The sequence below is a fragment of the Camelina sativa genome, chromosome 7 (assembly GCF_000633955.1).
Source record: "Camelina sativa cultivar DH55 chromosome 7, Cs, whole genome shotgun sequence".
Classification (NCBI taxonomy): Eukaryota; Viridiplantae; Streptophyta; class Magnoliopsida; order Brassicales; family Brassicaceae; genus Camelina; species Camelina sativa.
The window spans coordinates 32219499-32234901 of NC_025691.1; the positions used below are offsets into that span (position 1 = coordinate 32219499).

At 35.2% G+C, this 15403-nt stretch overlaps 2 protein-coding genes and 1 pseudogene across 2 annotated transcripts; 2 read left to right on the top strand and 1 right to left on the bottom strand.

The window, feature by feature from the left end:
* LOC104703815 (probable leucine-rich repeat receptor-like serine/threonine-protein kinase At3g14840) lies at positions 1978 to 7631 on the top strand. The gene is made up of 24 exons (XM_010419892.1): positions 1978 to 2071; positions 2187 to 2361; positions 2744 to 2815; positions 2912 to 2980; positions 3066 to 3137; positions 3230 to 3301; positions 3385 to 3456; positions 3559 to 3630; positions 3734 to 3805; positions 3920 to 3991; positions 4078 to 4149; positions 4244 to 4315; positions 4411 to 4476; positions 4559 to 4621; positions 4720 to 4761; positions 4877 to 4917; positions 5008 to 5372; positions 5462 to 5657; positions 5742 to 5903; positions 6004 to 6122; positions 6372 to 6582; positions 6690 to 6927; positions 7010 to 7160; positions 7233 to 7631. Exons 1-24 carry the CDS (start codon positions 1978 to 1980, stop codon positions 7629 to 7631), a joined length of 3039 nt encoding a protein of 1012 aa, XP_010418194.1.
* Positions 7724 to 9758, top strand: LOC104703817 (annotated as a pseudogene).
* On the bottom strand, positions 9680 to 11728 carry LOC104703816 (5'-adenylylsulfate reductase 2, chloroplastic). The gene is made up of 4 exons (XM_010419893.2): positions 11522 to 11728; positions 11238 to 11375; positions 11008 to 11137; positions 9680 to 10900 (listed from the first exon to the last, which is right to left on the bottom strand). Exons 1-4 carry the CDS (start codon positions 11601 to 11603, stop codon positions 9883 to 9885), a joined length of 1368 nt encoding a protein of 455 aa, XP_010418195.1. The 5' UTR covers positions 11604 to 11728; the 3' UTR covers positions 9680 to 9882.

Here is a 15403-nt window from a genome sequence, read left to right on the forward strand (position 1 = left end):
ATTTTTGAGAAACTCTTTAAGAGTTTATGCGGATGGTAGTGCTTTAACAAAATTAAAGTTACAACTAGTCCTAAGATTTCAGTTTGGTTCGGTTATTTTGTTTGGTTTGGTCAAAACGTGAAAGCATGTTTGGCAATGTAGCTTTTAAACCAAACTATTCTACAATTTTATTCACTCGTGAAATCCTAAAATTGGCCACAAGAGCTAAAGATTTGGTTCATTATCACCGAATCCTAAATTGTGATGGTTGCACCAACAGTTCCAAACGCATTTGGTAAAGATCTTCAGTCTTAATTTATTGCTATTGAATGTCAATGCGCTTGGTATTGTTGGTGAACAACCACAACTTTGGATTCATTATTTCCATCGAGAATGAGAATAACATATATGTATAGTTGTCTTATGAACATTTACATAGAGATTTTTTAAATATAAACTCTTTATTAGAATAATAATAAATAGAAACAAAAGTAAAGTAGACAAAATAAAATAAAAAAAAACGTTTTTTCAAACGAAATATAACGTTTCTGATACTGTTTATTAAAATAATAATAAATAGAAGTAAAAGTAGAAGAGAGAAGGAGAAACATTTTTAAAATGAAATTGTTCTGAGTTGAGTAAACGTTTCTAAAACGTGAAAACTGAATTTACATTTGTCATTCAGCTGTTATTTCAATTATTAAATAAATAATAAAAATTATAATATAATTAAAATATTAATATTCTGCATTTTGAGAAACTCTAGTTTCTTCGGTTTGATTTATTCCGTTTAGTTTGGTTAATTCGACTAATTTCGATTTTGTAATGTTGGTCGCCAAAAACAACCGAAACATTTAATGGTTGATTCGGTTATTTTGACTTTTGCCAAAACTGAACCAAATTTCATTGTAAGCACATACTGAAAACAAACACTTGATGGGTTCAGATGGGGAAGCAGGTTCATGGAAGAGTTCACAGTTTCAAATACAAAGAAGAGAGAAGAGAGAAGAAAGAAGAAAGAAGAAACTAGGGTTTACGAGCAATCCCTAATTACAAAGTACCAAACTGCGCGATTCATGTTTCAGACTCAATTTAGTAACACGATGTGAGTTGTGGGCTTCAGTCATTTCTCTTATTGGTCCAGTTAGAATAATATGGGCCTGTCTCTACACAAAAGCCCATTCCAGCTTTATTGCTCGACGGAAGCGTTTTTGTGTTACAAATATAAAAAGTAAACTATAATATAAAAGGGTTCTAAATTTTGATTATGTCAAACACGACTCATTAACAATAACACAGATCGTGCCATAACCATTCTCCCTGTCCTTCGACTACTAATTTTAAGTAATTAATCTTTGATTAAGATATGTTTTCAGTATATAAAAAGACACTATGCTTTTAAAATCTTTAATGGAGCTAACTAATCCTTTTTTTGTAACAATCATCTCATCGTATAGATAGCAAATATAATGTTATATATTTATGTTGTAAATGTTCTTGAAGTGGCCATCATCGATCTTGCGCCTTCAGGTGGAAGAAATATATTATATTGGAAAGTTTGGATGATTCTAATTTTTTAATCTGATATTATGTTTCTGCAAGTAGCAAAGTGAAATCTGTCAATTAAATTATAGAAAAGGGACAAAAATATTACATAGTTTTATTTTAATAATGTTGACCAAGCGTCGGTAGCTCAATTGGTAAAGACTCTCTGGCAAAAGCTAGAGATCGCCGGTTCGAGGGACGGTGCTTGGGAGGGGACCATATAAAATGCTCTGGTCCTTAGCATGAGAGGATGTACGGACGTAGGCCTGGAACCTCTTATTAATTCAAAAAATAATAATGTTGACGTAGTTGTACGTCTTCATTTCTCAATGTCTTCACTATAAAATAAAAAATTTCAATATAAAGAGAACAACAACAGCAACAACAACAACAACAAATCTTGAATTGAATATCAGTTTTTGACACAGATTTTCTAAACTTTCCAAGTTTTCAATGTCGTACAATAGAATACTTATCTTCCCCTATTTGGTCGTCTCTCTTATCCTCTACGGTTTCGCATCATGTGCAACATTACCCAAAGAAGAAGGTATGTATGTAATGTGTATATAATATATACATACATATATATAAAGGTTATGTTTGATTCGGTGTAAGTGTACATATGTTCTTGGTTTGGTTCTCTTTAAATTTGAATTTTGCAGTCGAGGCTTTAAAAGGTGTAGCAAAAGCGTTGAAGAAGGATAATTGGAAATTCAACGTGGATCCATGCGACGTCGCTTCATCTCAAGGCGGGTGGAGAAATCCTAGCCCCGCCGAAGGTCTCGAAGACGTCGTTACTTGTAACTGCTCTTCCTCCGTTTGCCATGTAACCAGCATGTACGTTCGATTTTGTTTTCGGACAATTCTTGATAATACCACACTTTTAAGTTTTAAGTTTTAAGTTTTGTTTCATAGAATACCACTAAGACTTGGCTTCGATTTCACCATATTTGTGCTAATATGACAAATCTTCTTCGAAGATTTTATAAGAACAAGAGAGGTCGAATCAACAATATTCTTAATGACATTTTCTTTTGACAGCAAAATAAGTTCTTAATAACATTTTATACCATTTCCTAATCAAATTGTAGTTTAACTAGTCACATTCTATATAATATTCTACAACTTAATACCATTTCCAGACCTTTTTCGACGTGTCACACATATGTGGCTGCATGGTATTGGATCGAAAACATAATTGACCTTCATTTTGTGACAGAGTTCTCATGGGACAAAACCTTCAAGGTTCTCTCCCAACAGAGTTTTCAGGACTTCCTTTCTTGCAAGAGATGTAAGCAGCATATATATGCACTTTACCCCTTGCAAGTTTATTACAATATCCGCCGCTACTCACTTTAACGGTAACACTCTTCTTGCTTTTGATCAGTGATCTGTCTAGAAACTTTCTCAACGGTTCCATTCCTCCAGAATGGGGAGCTTTGCCACTTGTCAACATGTATGTATAAGCTTATCTATGTTCATATATATACACTATACAGATTGATTTGACTGAGTATGCTCGTTGGATTATGAAATCGTAGCTCATTACTTGGAAACCGGATAAGTGGTCCAATCCCGAAAGAATTTGGAAACTTCACAAACCTTAATAGTCTGTAAGTACACTTTTCTGTTACCTCTCCTCAACAGCGTTTCAGATCAAAATATCTTATATTCTTATTCTTTGTTTCTGGATTATTTGGTTTAGTGTCTTGGAATACAACCAACTCTCCGGAACATTACCTCCAGAGCTCGGGAATCTACGGAGCCTTAAAAAACTGTAAGAACGTTTTGCCAAGGTTCACTGAAAACGTTCCATGCATAAAGTCTTTCCTTATGTTAAGCTATTTAATCTCTTTGTAGCCTTCTTAGCTCCAACTACTTGACCGGGGAAATCCCAAGTACATTCGCCAAACTTACTTCATTGACTGATTTGTAAGTTATTCCTCTGTTTTTTTCTTTTTTTCTAACTCATCTGTTTCCATGGAGATTCTAACTTTTAAACTAAAAGTTATATGTTTTCTCTTTGATTTATAGCCGTATAAGTGACAACCAGTTCACTGGTACTATACCAGATTTCATCCAGAACTGGACAAAACTTGGGAAACTGTAAGCAATATACTTTCAACGTAATAAGATTTTTCTTTTGTATTTTTCATATTGGTATTTGTTACTTATAAAGGATTGAAATATTTGTTATGCTTCTAATCAGGGTTATACAAGCAAGTGGTTTAGTTGGACCCATTCCTAGTGCCATTGGTCCTCTGAAAAAGTTATCAAACTTGTAAGTACACAAATTAAACTTTGAGTGTTGGGGATTCGTTAATTTTCGCCTTTCATGGACTGAATCACCTTCAGTGATGTATATTAAATATTTTCTACATTTTAAATTTTGTAGGAAAATCAGTGACTTGGCCGGACCTGAAACTCCATTTCCCCTGCTACAAAACATGACATCGATGAAGACATTGTGAGTTTGAGCCTAAGAGTAAACATATTAGTTAATTATAGGTTTCTTCCTACCTTCAATTAGCTAACTACCAATTCTCCTCGCAGGGTTCTTAGGAACTGCAACCTTACAGGAGACTTACCTGAGTATCTTGGAACGTTTACATCCTTTAAGAATTTGTTAGTATTATCTTTCTTCTTTGGCAAGTATGAAATCAAATTACCGAAGACGATGAAAAACAATTTAAGCTGACATTGTGAGACTCTTTTGCAGAGATCTTAGCTTTAACAAGCTGAGTGGACCAATCCCCAATGGATATGCCACTCTTTCAAATGTAGACAACATGTATGCTGCTCTTCTCTCTTCTTTCTTTTGTTTCTTTAAAAGAGTTCTATGGAGCTATGTTAAATTGCGCTGACATTTGTTTTGTAACCTTTCAGATATCTTACAAGTAACATGTTAAACGGGGACGTGCCAACTTGGATGGTTGACAAAGGAGACAATATGTGAGTTTTTTCTAATCTATATTTCTTTGTAGTGACAACAAGAGAAGTAACCTTTTTTTGGTTATTGTATGTTTTCTTGCAGTGATATTTCTTACAATAACTTCTCCAAAGATACTAAAACCCAAGAATGTCAACAAAAATCCGTGTAAGAAGAACAATAAACATTTTAATGTTCTCATATGCCTTCTAAATTGGCTATAAAGCTTACGGTTCCTTAATTTGTTCTTTTTTTTTTATTTGCAGGAATATGTTTTCAAGTACCAGCCCTTTATTGGCAAATAAAACGTAAATATTAATCATAATTTTAAAGCTTTGGGTCTATAGAACACTTACTTTTTTTTTTTTGACAATCTATAGAATATTTACTAAATTTTGATTTTACATTTACATTTTGCTGCAGCTCAACTGTTACGTGTTTGAGTAATTATATATGTCCTAAAAGTAAGTCTTTGAAGCTATATTTGATATCGCGTAATATCTACGTACCCTGCACATCTGATTTATATTGGGTTATTAATCATCTGTTCTCAGCTTTCTATGGCCTCCATATAAATTGTGGTGGTAATGATGTAATAATCAACGGGACTAAATATGACGCTGACACATGGGATACGCCAGGTTTCTATGATAGTAGAAACGGTTGGGTTGCTAGCAATACAGGACACTTCTTAGGTGATGATGGGTCTGACGATGGAAAAACATTTTGGTCCAAGAATTCATCAGTGCTTAAGATACCTGATTCTATGCTTTATACACATGCCCGTCTCTCAGCCATTTCCCTTACTTACTACGCGTTGTGTCTTGGAAATGGAAACTATACGGTTAACCTTCATTTTGCTGAAATTATGTTCAATGAAAGCAACACGGGACGACGATTTTTCGACATATACATTCAGGTATATTTTGATCAAACATGTTTCCTAAATGCCTAGAAGATTGTTGTTATATATGGTTATATTCAATTTGATGGTGTGATAATGTGTAGGGTAAACTTGAGATTAAGGATTTCAATATTGTAGATGAGGCAAAAGGTGTTGGAAAGACTGTGATTAAGAAATTTTTTCTAATGATTACAAATGGGAAGTTGGAGATAAGATTACAATGGGCTGGGAAAGGAACTCAAGGTATTCCTGTAAAAGGTGTCTATGGTTCTCTCATATCGGCTGTGTCGGTAGATCCAAGTAAACTTTTCAAACCCGAAAAGACTTCAAATTTATCTGAGTGTTTTTTGTCTCTTGACTATATTTCCTATGACCTTTATGTAGATTTCATCCCACCAAAGGAACCTGACACCAAAACTGGTCGTGGAAGATCTGTTGGTATAGTGGTTGGTAGTGTAATTACTTCGACGGTGTTTCTTGTGCTTTTAATAGGCAGTATTTTATGGTGGAGAGGCTGCTTGAGACCCAAGACTCAGATGGAAAAAGGTATTGCTTGAATAGTTTTTCTTTTCTAACATTTTAATTCATTTTGAGCTTGTCTCTTCGTTTCTTCTTAATTAAACTCAACTTTGTTTCTTCACCTCAGATTTCAAGAAATTAGACTTCCAGATCAGTTCGTTCTCACTGAGGCAAATCAAAGTTGCCACGGATAACTTTAATCCCGCAAACAAGATAGGAGAAGGGGGTTTTGGTCCTGTACACAAGGTTAGCAATTAGTATCATGATATGAAATGACATTGTTATGTGTTACGAGCCAAAGATTTTCGGTAAAAATTAATAAAACACCTAATCATAATGTTTGAAGAAAAACTTCCTAAATCCGTTTTTAAGAAAAGACCATTAAACCAATATAAAACCAAAACACCATAACCCATATTTTGTTTGTATCCTTATGCGAGTAAGGAAGATGAAGGATATATGACTTTTAAGGTTTTTTCCATTGTATGAATACAGGGAGTGTTGACTGATGGAACCGTGATTGCGGTGAAACAACTATCATCAAAATCAAAACAGGGGAATCGAGAGTTTTTGAACGAGATTGGTATGATTTCGGCACTACAGCATCCGCATTTGGTTAAATTATATGGATGTTGCGTTGAAGGTGATCAACTCTTGCTAGTTTACGAGTACTTGGAAAACAACAGTCTCGCACAAGCTCTTTTTGGTTAGGCATCCCTTTTAAAACACTTTATATACCTTAAAAGTTAAAACTTTCTATCCCATCCATATTTTTGCTGAAGAAAAACGTTTCTGTTTCTATCAAATTTATAGGTCCTCTAGAGACTCAGATACAACTAAATTGGCCAACGAGGCAGATGATTTGCATGGGGATAGCTAGAGGACTAGCTTATCTCCACGAGGAATCAAGACTCAAGATAGTACACAGAGATATCAAAGCCACTAATGTCTTGCTTGACAAGGAACTAAACCCAAAAATTTCCGATTTCGGTCTTGCTAAGCTTGATGAAGAAGATAACACACACATCAGCACAAGAATCGCTGGAACATAGTGAGTTAAATTAATATCAATCAATCACAACTCTGTGTGATTTATTTCTTAAAGCCAAAGCAATTTTTTTCTTTTCTTGCAGTGGATACATGGCTCCAGAATACGCAATGAGAGGCCATTTGACAGATAAAGCTGACGTCTACAGTTTTGGTGTTGTGGCTTTGGAAATCGTTCACGGAAAGAGCAACACAAGCTCAAGATCCAAAACCGAAATCTTCTACCTTCTTGACTGGGTATATCATCATTTCACCTCTAAAACCCTAAACCAAACTCATAGATCTGAAGAAACTCATTGTCTTCCACAGGTACACATTCTAAGAGAGCAAAACAAAGTACTAGAAGTAGTGGATAAGAGGCTAGGAACAGAATACAATAGACAAGAAGCAATGACGATGATTCAGATCGGGATCCTCTGCACCAGTCCAGCTCCAGCAGATAGACCGTCGATGTCGACGGTGGTGAGTATGCTCGAAGGACATTCGACAGTGAACGTTGAGAAGCTTGTAGAAGCTTCGTTTAGCAAAGGAAGCAAAATGGACGAAGAGGGCGTCAGAGCAATAAACACTCATTACGCTATGATAGGTGAAGAGGAGATAACGACTACGACTACGACGACTGATTGGACTACATCAAACAACAGCACCAACACAGGGGATCTTTACCCTGTTCAGCCCGATTCTGCTTATTGGAATACCAGATCTTAATCATGGATTATGATTATTTATCTTACTAGAATTCAAACTATGGTTGTTCAAAACAATTTAGATGAGATAATGCTGAGTCAGGACAAAAACATGGTTGTTCTGTTAAATACATCTTTTCATTTGTTTGACGTATGGTTCTGATTATGTATGGACTTGGAAATATTTCCATTTTTGACTATAGCTTGAGATTTAACTTTTTTTAAGAAATCAAGAAACTTGCATATTAAGCAACAAATTTAATATAGGAAATTTTCCTTTTTTTCCACAATGGGGCGGCGATACACCAAACCCTAGTTCCTAATCTTCTCTCTATTTATACATGTACAGGATGTGTTTATTATATGCTCAGAAGAAATAAACAGGAAACTTCAAAAAAGATGGATCCAATTGAGAAGAAACAAAAGCTTGACACATCAGAAATCGCAAGTCCCTCTCTCTCAAAGACGCAGCATCTCGATCTGTCAAAGAATCAAGATTTGGTAATCGCAAGTCCTTGTCTATCAAAGATTGATGTGGGAGAAGCGATGAAGAAGCAAAACGATGTCGCTATATTCCTTGCCGAGAAGGTAATCTCTGCCGTAGCCAAAAACTCTAATTTCGTCTTCTCTCCTACATCAATCTACGCCGTACTCACCATGGTTGCTGCTAGCTGAGGTGAAGAAGGTGAAGAACTAAGATCCTTCATCCTCTCCTTCCTTAGGTCTTCCTCAAGGGATGAACTTAACGCAGTTTACCACGAAATTGCTTCCGTTGTCCTCGCTGACGGAAGCAAACAAGGCGGCCCCAAGATCGCTGCGGTTAATGGAGTTTGGATTGATCAATCTCTACCTGTTAGTCCTTTGTTGAAAGATCTCTTTGAGAATTTCTTCAAGGCTAGTTTGGCTCAAGTTGATTTCCGATCCAAGGTTAGTTTCTGATTTTAGGTTAAGAGATGTATAAAACATATCTAATTAAATGTTTTTTTATTTTGCTTAGAATCCATATATGTGATATGATCTTTGGTTCCCCCTTCGGTTGTGGTTTTGTGACTGTGTGTGTGTGTTTTTTTTGTGTGTGTAGGCTGAAGAAGTGCGTATGGAGGTGAATTCTTGGGCATCAAGGCACACTAATGATCTCATCAAAGACCTTCTTCCTCGTGGATCAGTAACAAGCCTAACCGACAGTGTTTATGGTAACGCATTGTACTTTAAAGGAGCCTGGGCAGATAAGTTCCAAAAGTCAATGACGAAACGCAAACCTTTTTACCTTCTCAATGGAACATCAGTGTCTGTGCCATTCATGAGAAGCTCTAGTAAACAATACATTGAGGCTTATGATGGTTTCAAGGTCCTCAGCCTTCCTTATCGAGCAGGCGATACCGACCGCGATTTCTCAATGTATTTCTATCTCCCGGACGACAAGAAAGGTGGATTGGATAATCTTTTGAAGAAAATGACATCTACTCCTGAATTCTTGGATAGTCACATTCCCGAAAGCAAAGTTAATGTTGTTAAATTTAAAATCCCAAAGTTTAAGATCGAATTCGGGTTTGAAGCTTCAAGTGTTTTCAATGACTTTGAGCTTGATGTGTCATTGTACCAAAAATCATTGATTGAAATCGATGAAGAAGGCACTGAAGCTTGTAGTTTTACTCGTGGTGGACTCCGTGGCTGCTGCCGTGTCGTGAAGACGTTGGATTTTGTAGCCGATCATCCGTTTTTTTTCTTGATTAGAGAAGACCGAACCGGAACTGTTTTGTTCGCTGGTCAAATCTTCGATCCTTCCAAGTCGTCTTCTTCTGCTTAGGACCAGGCTTTACCGGATCAGATTCTGGTCTTCTAAGATTTTGATTCTTTCTCTAGTTTTTGGTTTTTTTTTTTCCTTTTTTATTAAGTTATCATTTGCTGAACTATATTTGATCAGTTTACAACCGAGATTGACTTTTGTCTGGTGGGTTTGGGGTTTCATCAGTTTGACTGGTCTCCTAGAATACTTATAAAAAGAAAGTATTCTTTTTAGCCATAGTCGATAAGACCAAAATTCTAGCAGATTTGCAAGTAAAGTAAAGATGGACCGAAAATATAACATTTTAACGACGAAGAGACAACAAAAAGAGTCTATCAACCCCCTACATACAAATATACACACTCATATAGAAGAGATAGCTTTTGTTTATTCCGCAATCTTAAGACTGAGATGAAATCACTCCTTCATCTCAATGCTCTTGACATCCTTTTTCTTAACACTGTTTTTGGTTTCCGATCATCATTACTCACCGGAGAAGATTCACAAACGTCATAAGCGAATCGACATCTCTATGCTCCGATGGGTACTTAATTGCCCGTGGAGCACTTTTTGGAAAGAGAAGTATCGTTGGGAAGCTCCCTAACTGAAGCTCTTGCTTAGCAAACTCCTTCTGCTCACCATCTGCTCTGAACTTGGCCACTTTAACTCCTTTTCCCGCAAGTTTCTCAGCTAATTCGATGTAAGATGCTTCCATTGCCTGGCAAAAAGGGCACCAAGGAGCGTAAAGTACAACCAACCATGCCTCTTTACGGTTCTCTAGCTTCATAAGATTTTCAATCCCTCCTTTGCTCAATGTAACCACATTGTTGCTTTCAAATATCTCTTGCACAGCCGCAGGCTTTGAATCCTCCGAAGCACCATCTTCCTCCTTGATGTTCCCTTTGTGCAGACCACATTCTTTAGCTTTAGCATCTTCCCACCACCACCTTCCTTCTCTCTCATGCTGACCAGGAAGCACAGGCCTAGTGCACGGCTCACACCCGATAGAGACATATCCTTGAGCATGCAAGGCGTTCACAGGGACATCCATCGTTCTCAAAAAGTTCCACACATCAGCTCCTTCAACATTAGCCAAAGGATTCCACTTCACAAGACTTCCAACACCACCGTCTAGTCCTTCAAACACCGGATCAACCTGAACAATCGGGATCTCAGATCTCGTCCCTGGAGATTGATCTTTCCTCTGTCCTGTAATCCAAGCTTTAAGACCCTTGAGAGCACGACGCAGAGGTCTTACTTTCCTTACACGGCAACACTCCTGATGACCATCCTCGTAGAAAGAGAACAAACCTTTGTTCCTCACTAAAGCTTGAACCTCAACTGCATCAGGAAACATGTACTCAATGCGAATCCCGTATTGCTTCTCGACTGCGTCGAAGAGTCTGTAAGTTTCCGGGTTCAACCTCCCAGTGTCTAAACTAAAAACCCTAAAAGGCTTTCCAGTTAAACGAGCGTATTCGATCAACGCAACATCTTCAGCACCACTGCAGAACAAAAAAATCAAAACCAGATTCATAAGTCAATCAAAGTTTTCTCTTTTAAAACTCTAAATTGAATCTATAGCTCTCAAAAATATATAATCAAATCTTACCTGAAAGCAATAGCGATGTCATCTCCAAACTTCTCAAGAGCTTTATCCATGATTTCAAGTGGAGAAGCATCTACAAGTTTCTTAGCGAGTTGCTCAAAATCTTCAACTTCTCCATCTTTCTCTTCAACTTCTGTAACCACAATTCATCAAAGTCCGAATCAGCAAATCGAAAAAGCCAAATCGAAAACAAAAATTGAAATCTGAGAAATAGTCAGAAGCAGAGCACGAACCAGGAGCAGTTAGAGTTGAAGCACGAGGAACCCAAGATTCACTGCGTGAATGTGACTCAGCGTTTAAAGATTTCACAGAGTAACGTCTCTGAGACAAATGGGTTCGATCAGATAACCTAATCGAACAGATTTGAACAGCTGCAAAAACAAAAAGAAAAAAAAAACACCGGCTTTTTCAAATTTCTGATTTGAATCAACACAATTCAGCAAATGGGTACAACAATAAACAATCAAAGAATCGATTCTGGAAACTTTCACGAGAAAGTAAAAGATAAAGTTCGTACCTTTAGATTCAGAAGAAGCTCCAGAACGAGAAAAACTCGATCCAGAGATCGCAGCTGAAGATGAAGTAACAGCTAAAGCCATTTCTTACACTCAAAACTCTTCGAATCAAAAAAAGGTTTTGAAGAAAGAAACAATGATCTTTGGTTTTGTTTTTTAAGCTTCTTCGTCTTCTATGGCTGAGGGCTAGAGTGTAGATTAGGTTGAAGCTGTTAAATAATGGCCGATCGAAGCAGAGAGAACATTTAGGCTCTAAAGGGATCTAGACGTTTATACGGATTGATTCGTTTTTGATGACGTGGCGAGTTTTGGTTGGTGGAAATTAAATTGTGTGAAATTAAAACGGTTTCATCGCGTGGTGAGCACTGGTGTATGAGATGTGGCGACTAGGAGAGGAGGACACAAGGCTGAAAATAAATTTAAAAAAAAAAAAAAAAAAAAAAAAAAAAAAAAAAAAAANAAAAAAAAAAAAAAAAAACTTCGCATATGTTGAATATTTCAGCTCAGAATTTAAATAAATATTAATTTTTCATTTCTTTTATATCTATTTAATTTCATAATTTTAATTTCCTTAATGTTTTGTATCGTCAATAATTTTATGTACTTCAACCAAAAGGAGTGGTTCGGAGACATTTTTGAAGCAATGGTCCCTCTCGTCCCGTCCCACCTGCGTATAATATTAAGTCATTTGTGTGGACAGTGTGGCAACAAAGTAATTGAGATTAGTTATTTGATTTTAGTGTTGTGTTTAGTTAAAAAAAAGTTAGAATCTTAATCAACCACTAGAAGTTAATGCTTGATTGTGACTTGTGCTAGATATCTAATCCTGATATCTATCTATTATGGTCTGTATGGTATGGCAATACATGTTATGAGATATGAGTTTGGCACATTAAAAGAAAGATTCCAAATTTCCAGCGACCCAAAATATAGAAGAAGAAAGATTCGTAAATATAACTTGTGTTCTAATTTGTATCTCAAGTGTTTTCATATGTGTTTTTGGGTTCATCAAGCAATGATGACTTCATGACGAAAGCCGTGGCCAAGAATAGATATATATTGCAATCGTAGTGTATTGTGAGGTAGATATATAGCATTATGTTGCAAATTAAACAAACACTTCATGTAAGTTACTTTAACGATTTGCGAGTAATTCAAATCATTAACAAGCAAATTAATTTAGAACCGTTACTTTTCAACGAGAGAGAGGAAAAACAAAACATATGATCGTAGTTTGGAACAACGGTTTTGTTTTACATCACAATTATAAAAAAAAAGTTCGATTGAACTCAAGTTTATACTTGCAAAATGTAAAATGAAAATGGTTTTGGATTTTAATTAGATCACTTACTTTTAAACCCCTTAAAACATGCTGCATGAAGAACTAGTGGTGCAACTGCTTTCAATTTTGTAATCTAGTCCACATGTGCATGCTCAATTTGAATTCCATGACATAATTATTCACAATTGTCACAAAAAAGGTTGATTCTGATATCTGGCTACTGTTTAATAAAGATTCGTGTGGGGGAAATACTTTTCTTTCGAATAGAATAATTGTGGTGAACCACATACTTCACATAGCATTCACTTGCCGACCTTTGGTGTCCAACAAAGGGTACTTAACATTCAATTTTCTTTAAAACACACACATTAACAACTCTTTTCTTGTCATATGCGTAAATTTATAATAATAAAAACATTAAAGTGAACGTAAATTAATTATTATAACATGACGAGAATACTAATGTATAACAAATCTACTTGTAATAAATATATAATCAGTTGGTATGCTTTTGTTTTATCCTTTTGGCTTTTGTATATATCGTTTATCAACTTGTTGAAATAAAATTTTAGAAAAAATTATCTGTTGTTTAAAAGATAAAATATGAAGAAAGAACAAAGAATTTAATATATACAAAGAACCCTACGTCCGACAAATCTATTGAATTCTTAAACCAAACTTCAAATCCAATATGAATTCAATAACTTGATTAATTAGTTCATCTATCGTTAGGACCACGGTCCACATTATGTATAAGAATAATATATGTGGTTTGAGCTGGATCCCTTTCAGTAATATGAAGAGCATATTCTCAAGTTGCAGATTTTAATTAGGAACATCACATCATTTTGATAGCAGGTTTTGTATTACCCAACTAAGAATATTTATATATATATATATATATGGTTTTGTAAAATAGCATGTTACAGAATAAAATAATATAGTATTTATTAAAAATATGTGCAAAAAAGAAATTCTCTATAACTCCCTCCGTTTCAAAATATAGTATATTTTAGCTAAAGCACGCAGATTAATAAGTCTTTACTTTTAACAAATTCAACCTATTAGAAACAATACTCCATAATATAAAATACTAAACTAATCTAAAAGTTGCATAGAAACTTGCAAACATCTTATATTATAAAACAAAAAACTTCTCTAAATCATCTTATATTTTGAAATGGATGAAGTATAAAACACACACACGCAAGCATTTTATATAAGATTTTCTCATTTGTCATTTTTACAACTAAAATAGTAGAATTTGACTATCTAGTAATTGTTTCTAAGAAAAAAAAAAGAGACTATCTGGTGATTGTACTCTTCCTTTAAAATGACACCATTTAAAACCTTAGTAAAATTTTTGAAACAATGTTCTTAAGAATGCCACTAGTATGTAGCTAGGTAAAGCCGTAAAAGCAATCATTAAGTATCCATTATATATATTTTTCATAGAATTTTAAACCATGACATATCTGAAAGATGATTTTCTAGCTAGCTAGCGACTAATTTAAATCTTAGTCTAAAGTTTTTCTTTACTTTTTTTTTTATAAAAAATATTAGATTAGTTATACAAAACTGGGAGAAACTATTACAGAACAGTGCAAAACTATTAAAAAAAAATAGTACATAAAAATTTTATAAACAAATTGAAAACAATGTTTTTGATAATATTTTTATGATTGATAATTGTCAAAACGGTCTATACTGCATCACTAAGAGATTACCTATCAAAACCATTATTTATGTGAAAAACTGAAAATCATACCTTTTTTTTTTAATCAAAACAAAAACTGTCTCATGCATGTTGGAAAAAGAAGAGACCAAAAACAATAATTACAAAACGCCTGAATTGTGTGACATAAATCAAATCGGACGTTTTCATCATAGACATCTTAACAACTTAAACCTTAAGTAAATTTAAACATCTTAAACCTTATTAAGTTTCTCATTTCAGAATCTAATGACTTTTACGTATAACTAATTTTCTGTTATTAGTCTCTCTCTCTTATCAATTATGTCGATTTGATATACATCAACTATTGTTATACAGTATGTACTTGATCACAATAGCCACATATCTCTGACGTACCCACATGCTACAACATAACTCTCCATTGTTTATCACTGCCTCTATAATGATGCCTTCCTCTGTTTTTGCCAACACTATAATTTTGATATCTTTCATCTCTAATCTCTCTCACAATGGCTGTATCATTTCAAATCAAGAACCCTCTAAGACCAATCACCAACATTTCAAGAAGCTACGGTCCATCCCGTGTAATTACATGCTCTGTTACTACCACCAATCCTCAGCCTAATCTTGAGAAGCGTGTGGTTGAGCAACGCCTAGTGAATCCTCCTCTGTCCAAGGACAACGACAAAACTCTCCAATCGACATGGAACCACCGGTTATGGGTTGCAGCGGGCTGCACAACCGTTTTTGCCTCTTTTGCCAAATCTATCATTGGAGGGTTTGGTCCTAATATCTGTCTTGAACCAGCTTTAGCTAGTTATGCAGGGTACGTCTTAGCTGATCTAGGATCCGGTGTTTACCATTGCCGACAGCTCCTATCCACTAGATTGTGGATTTGACGTTTTT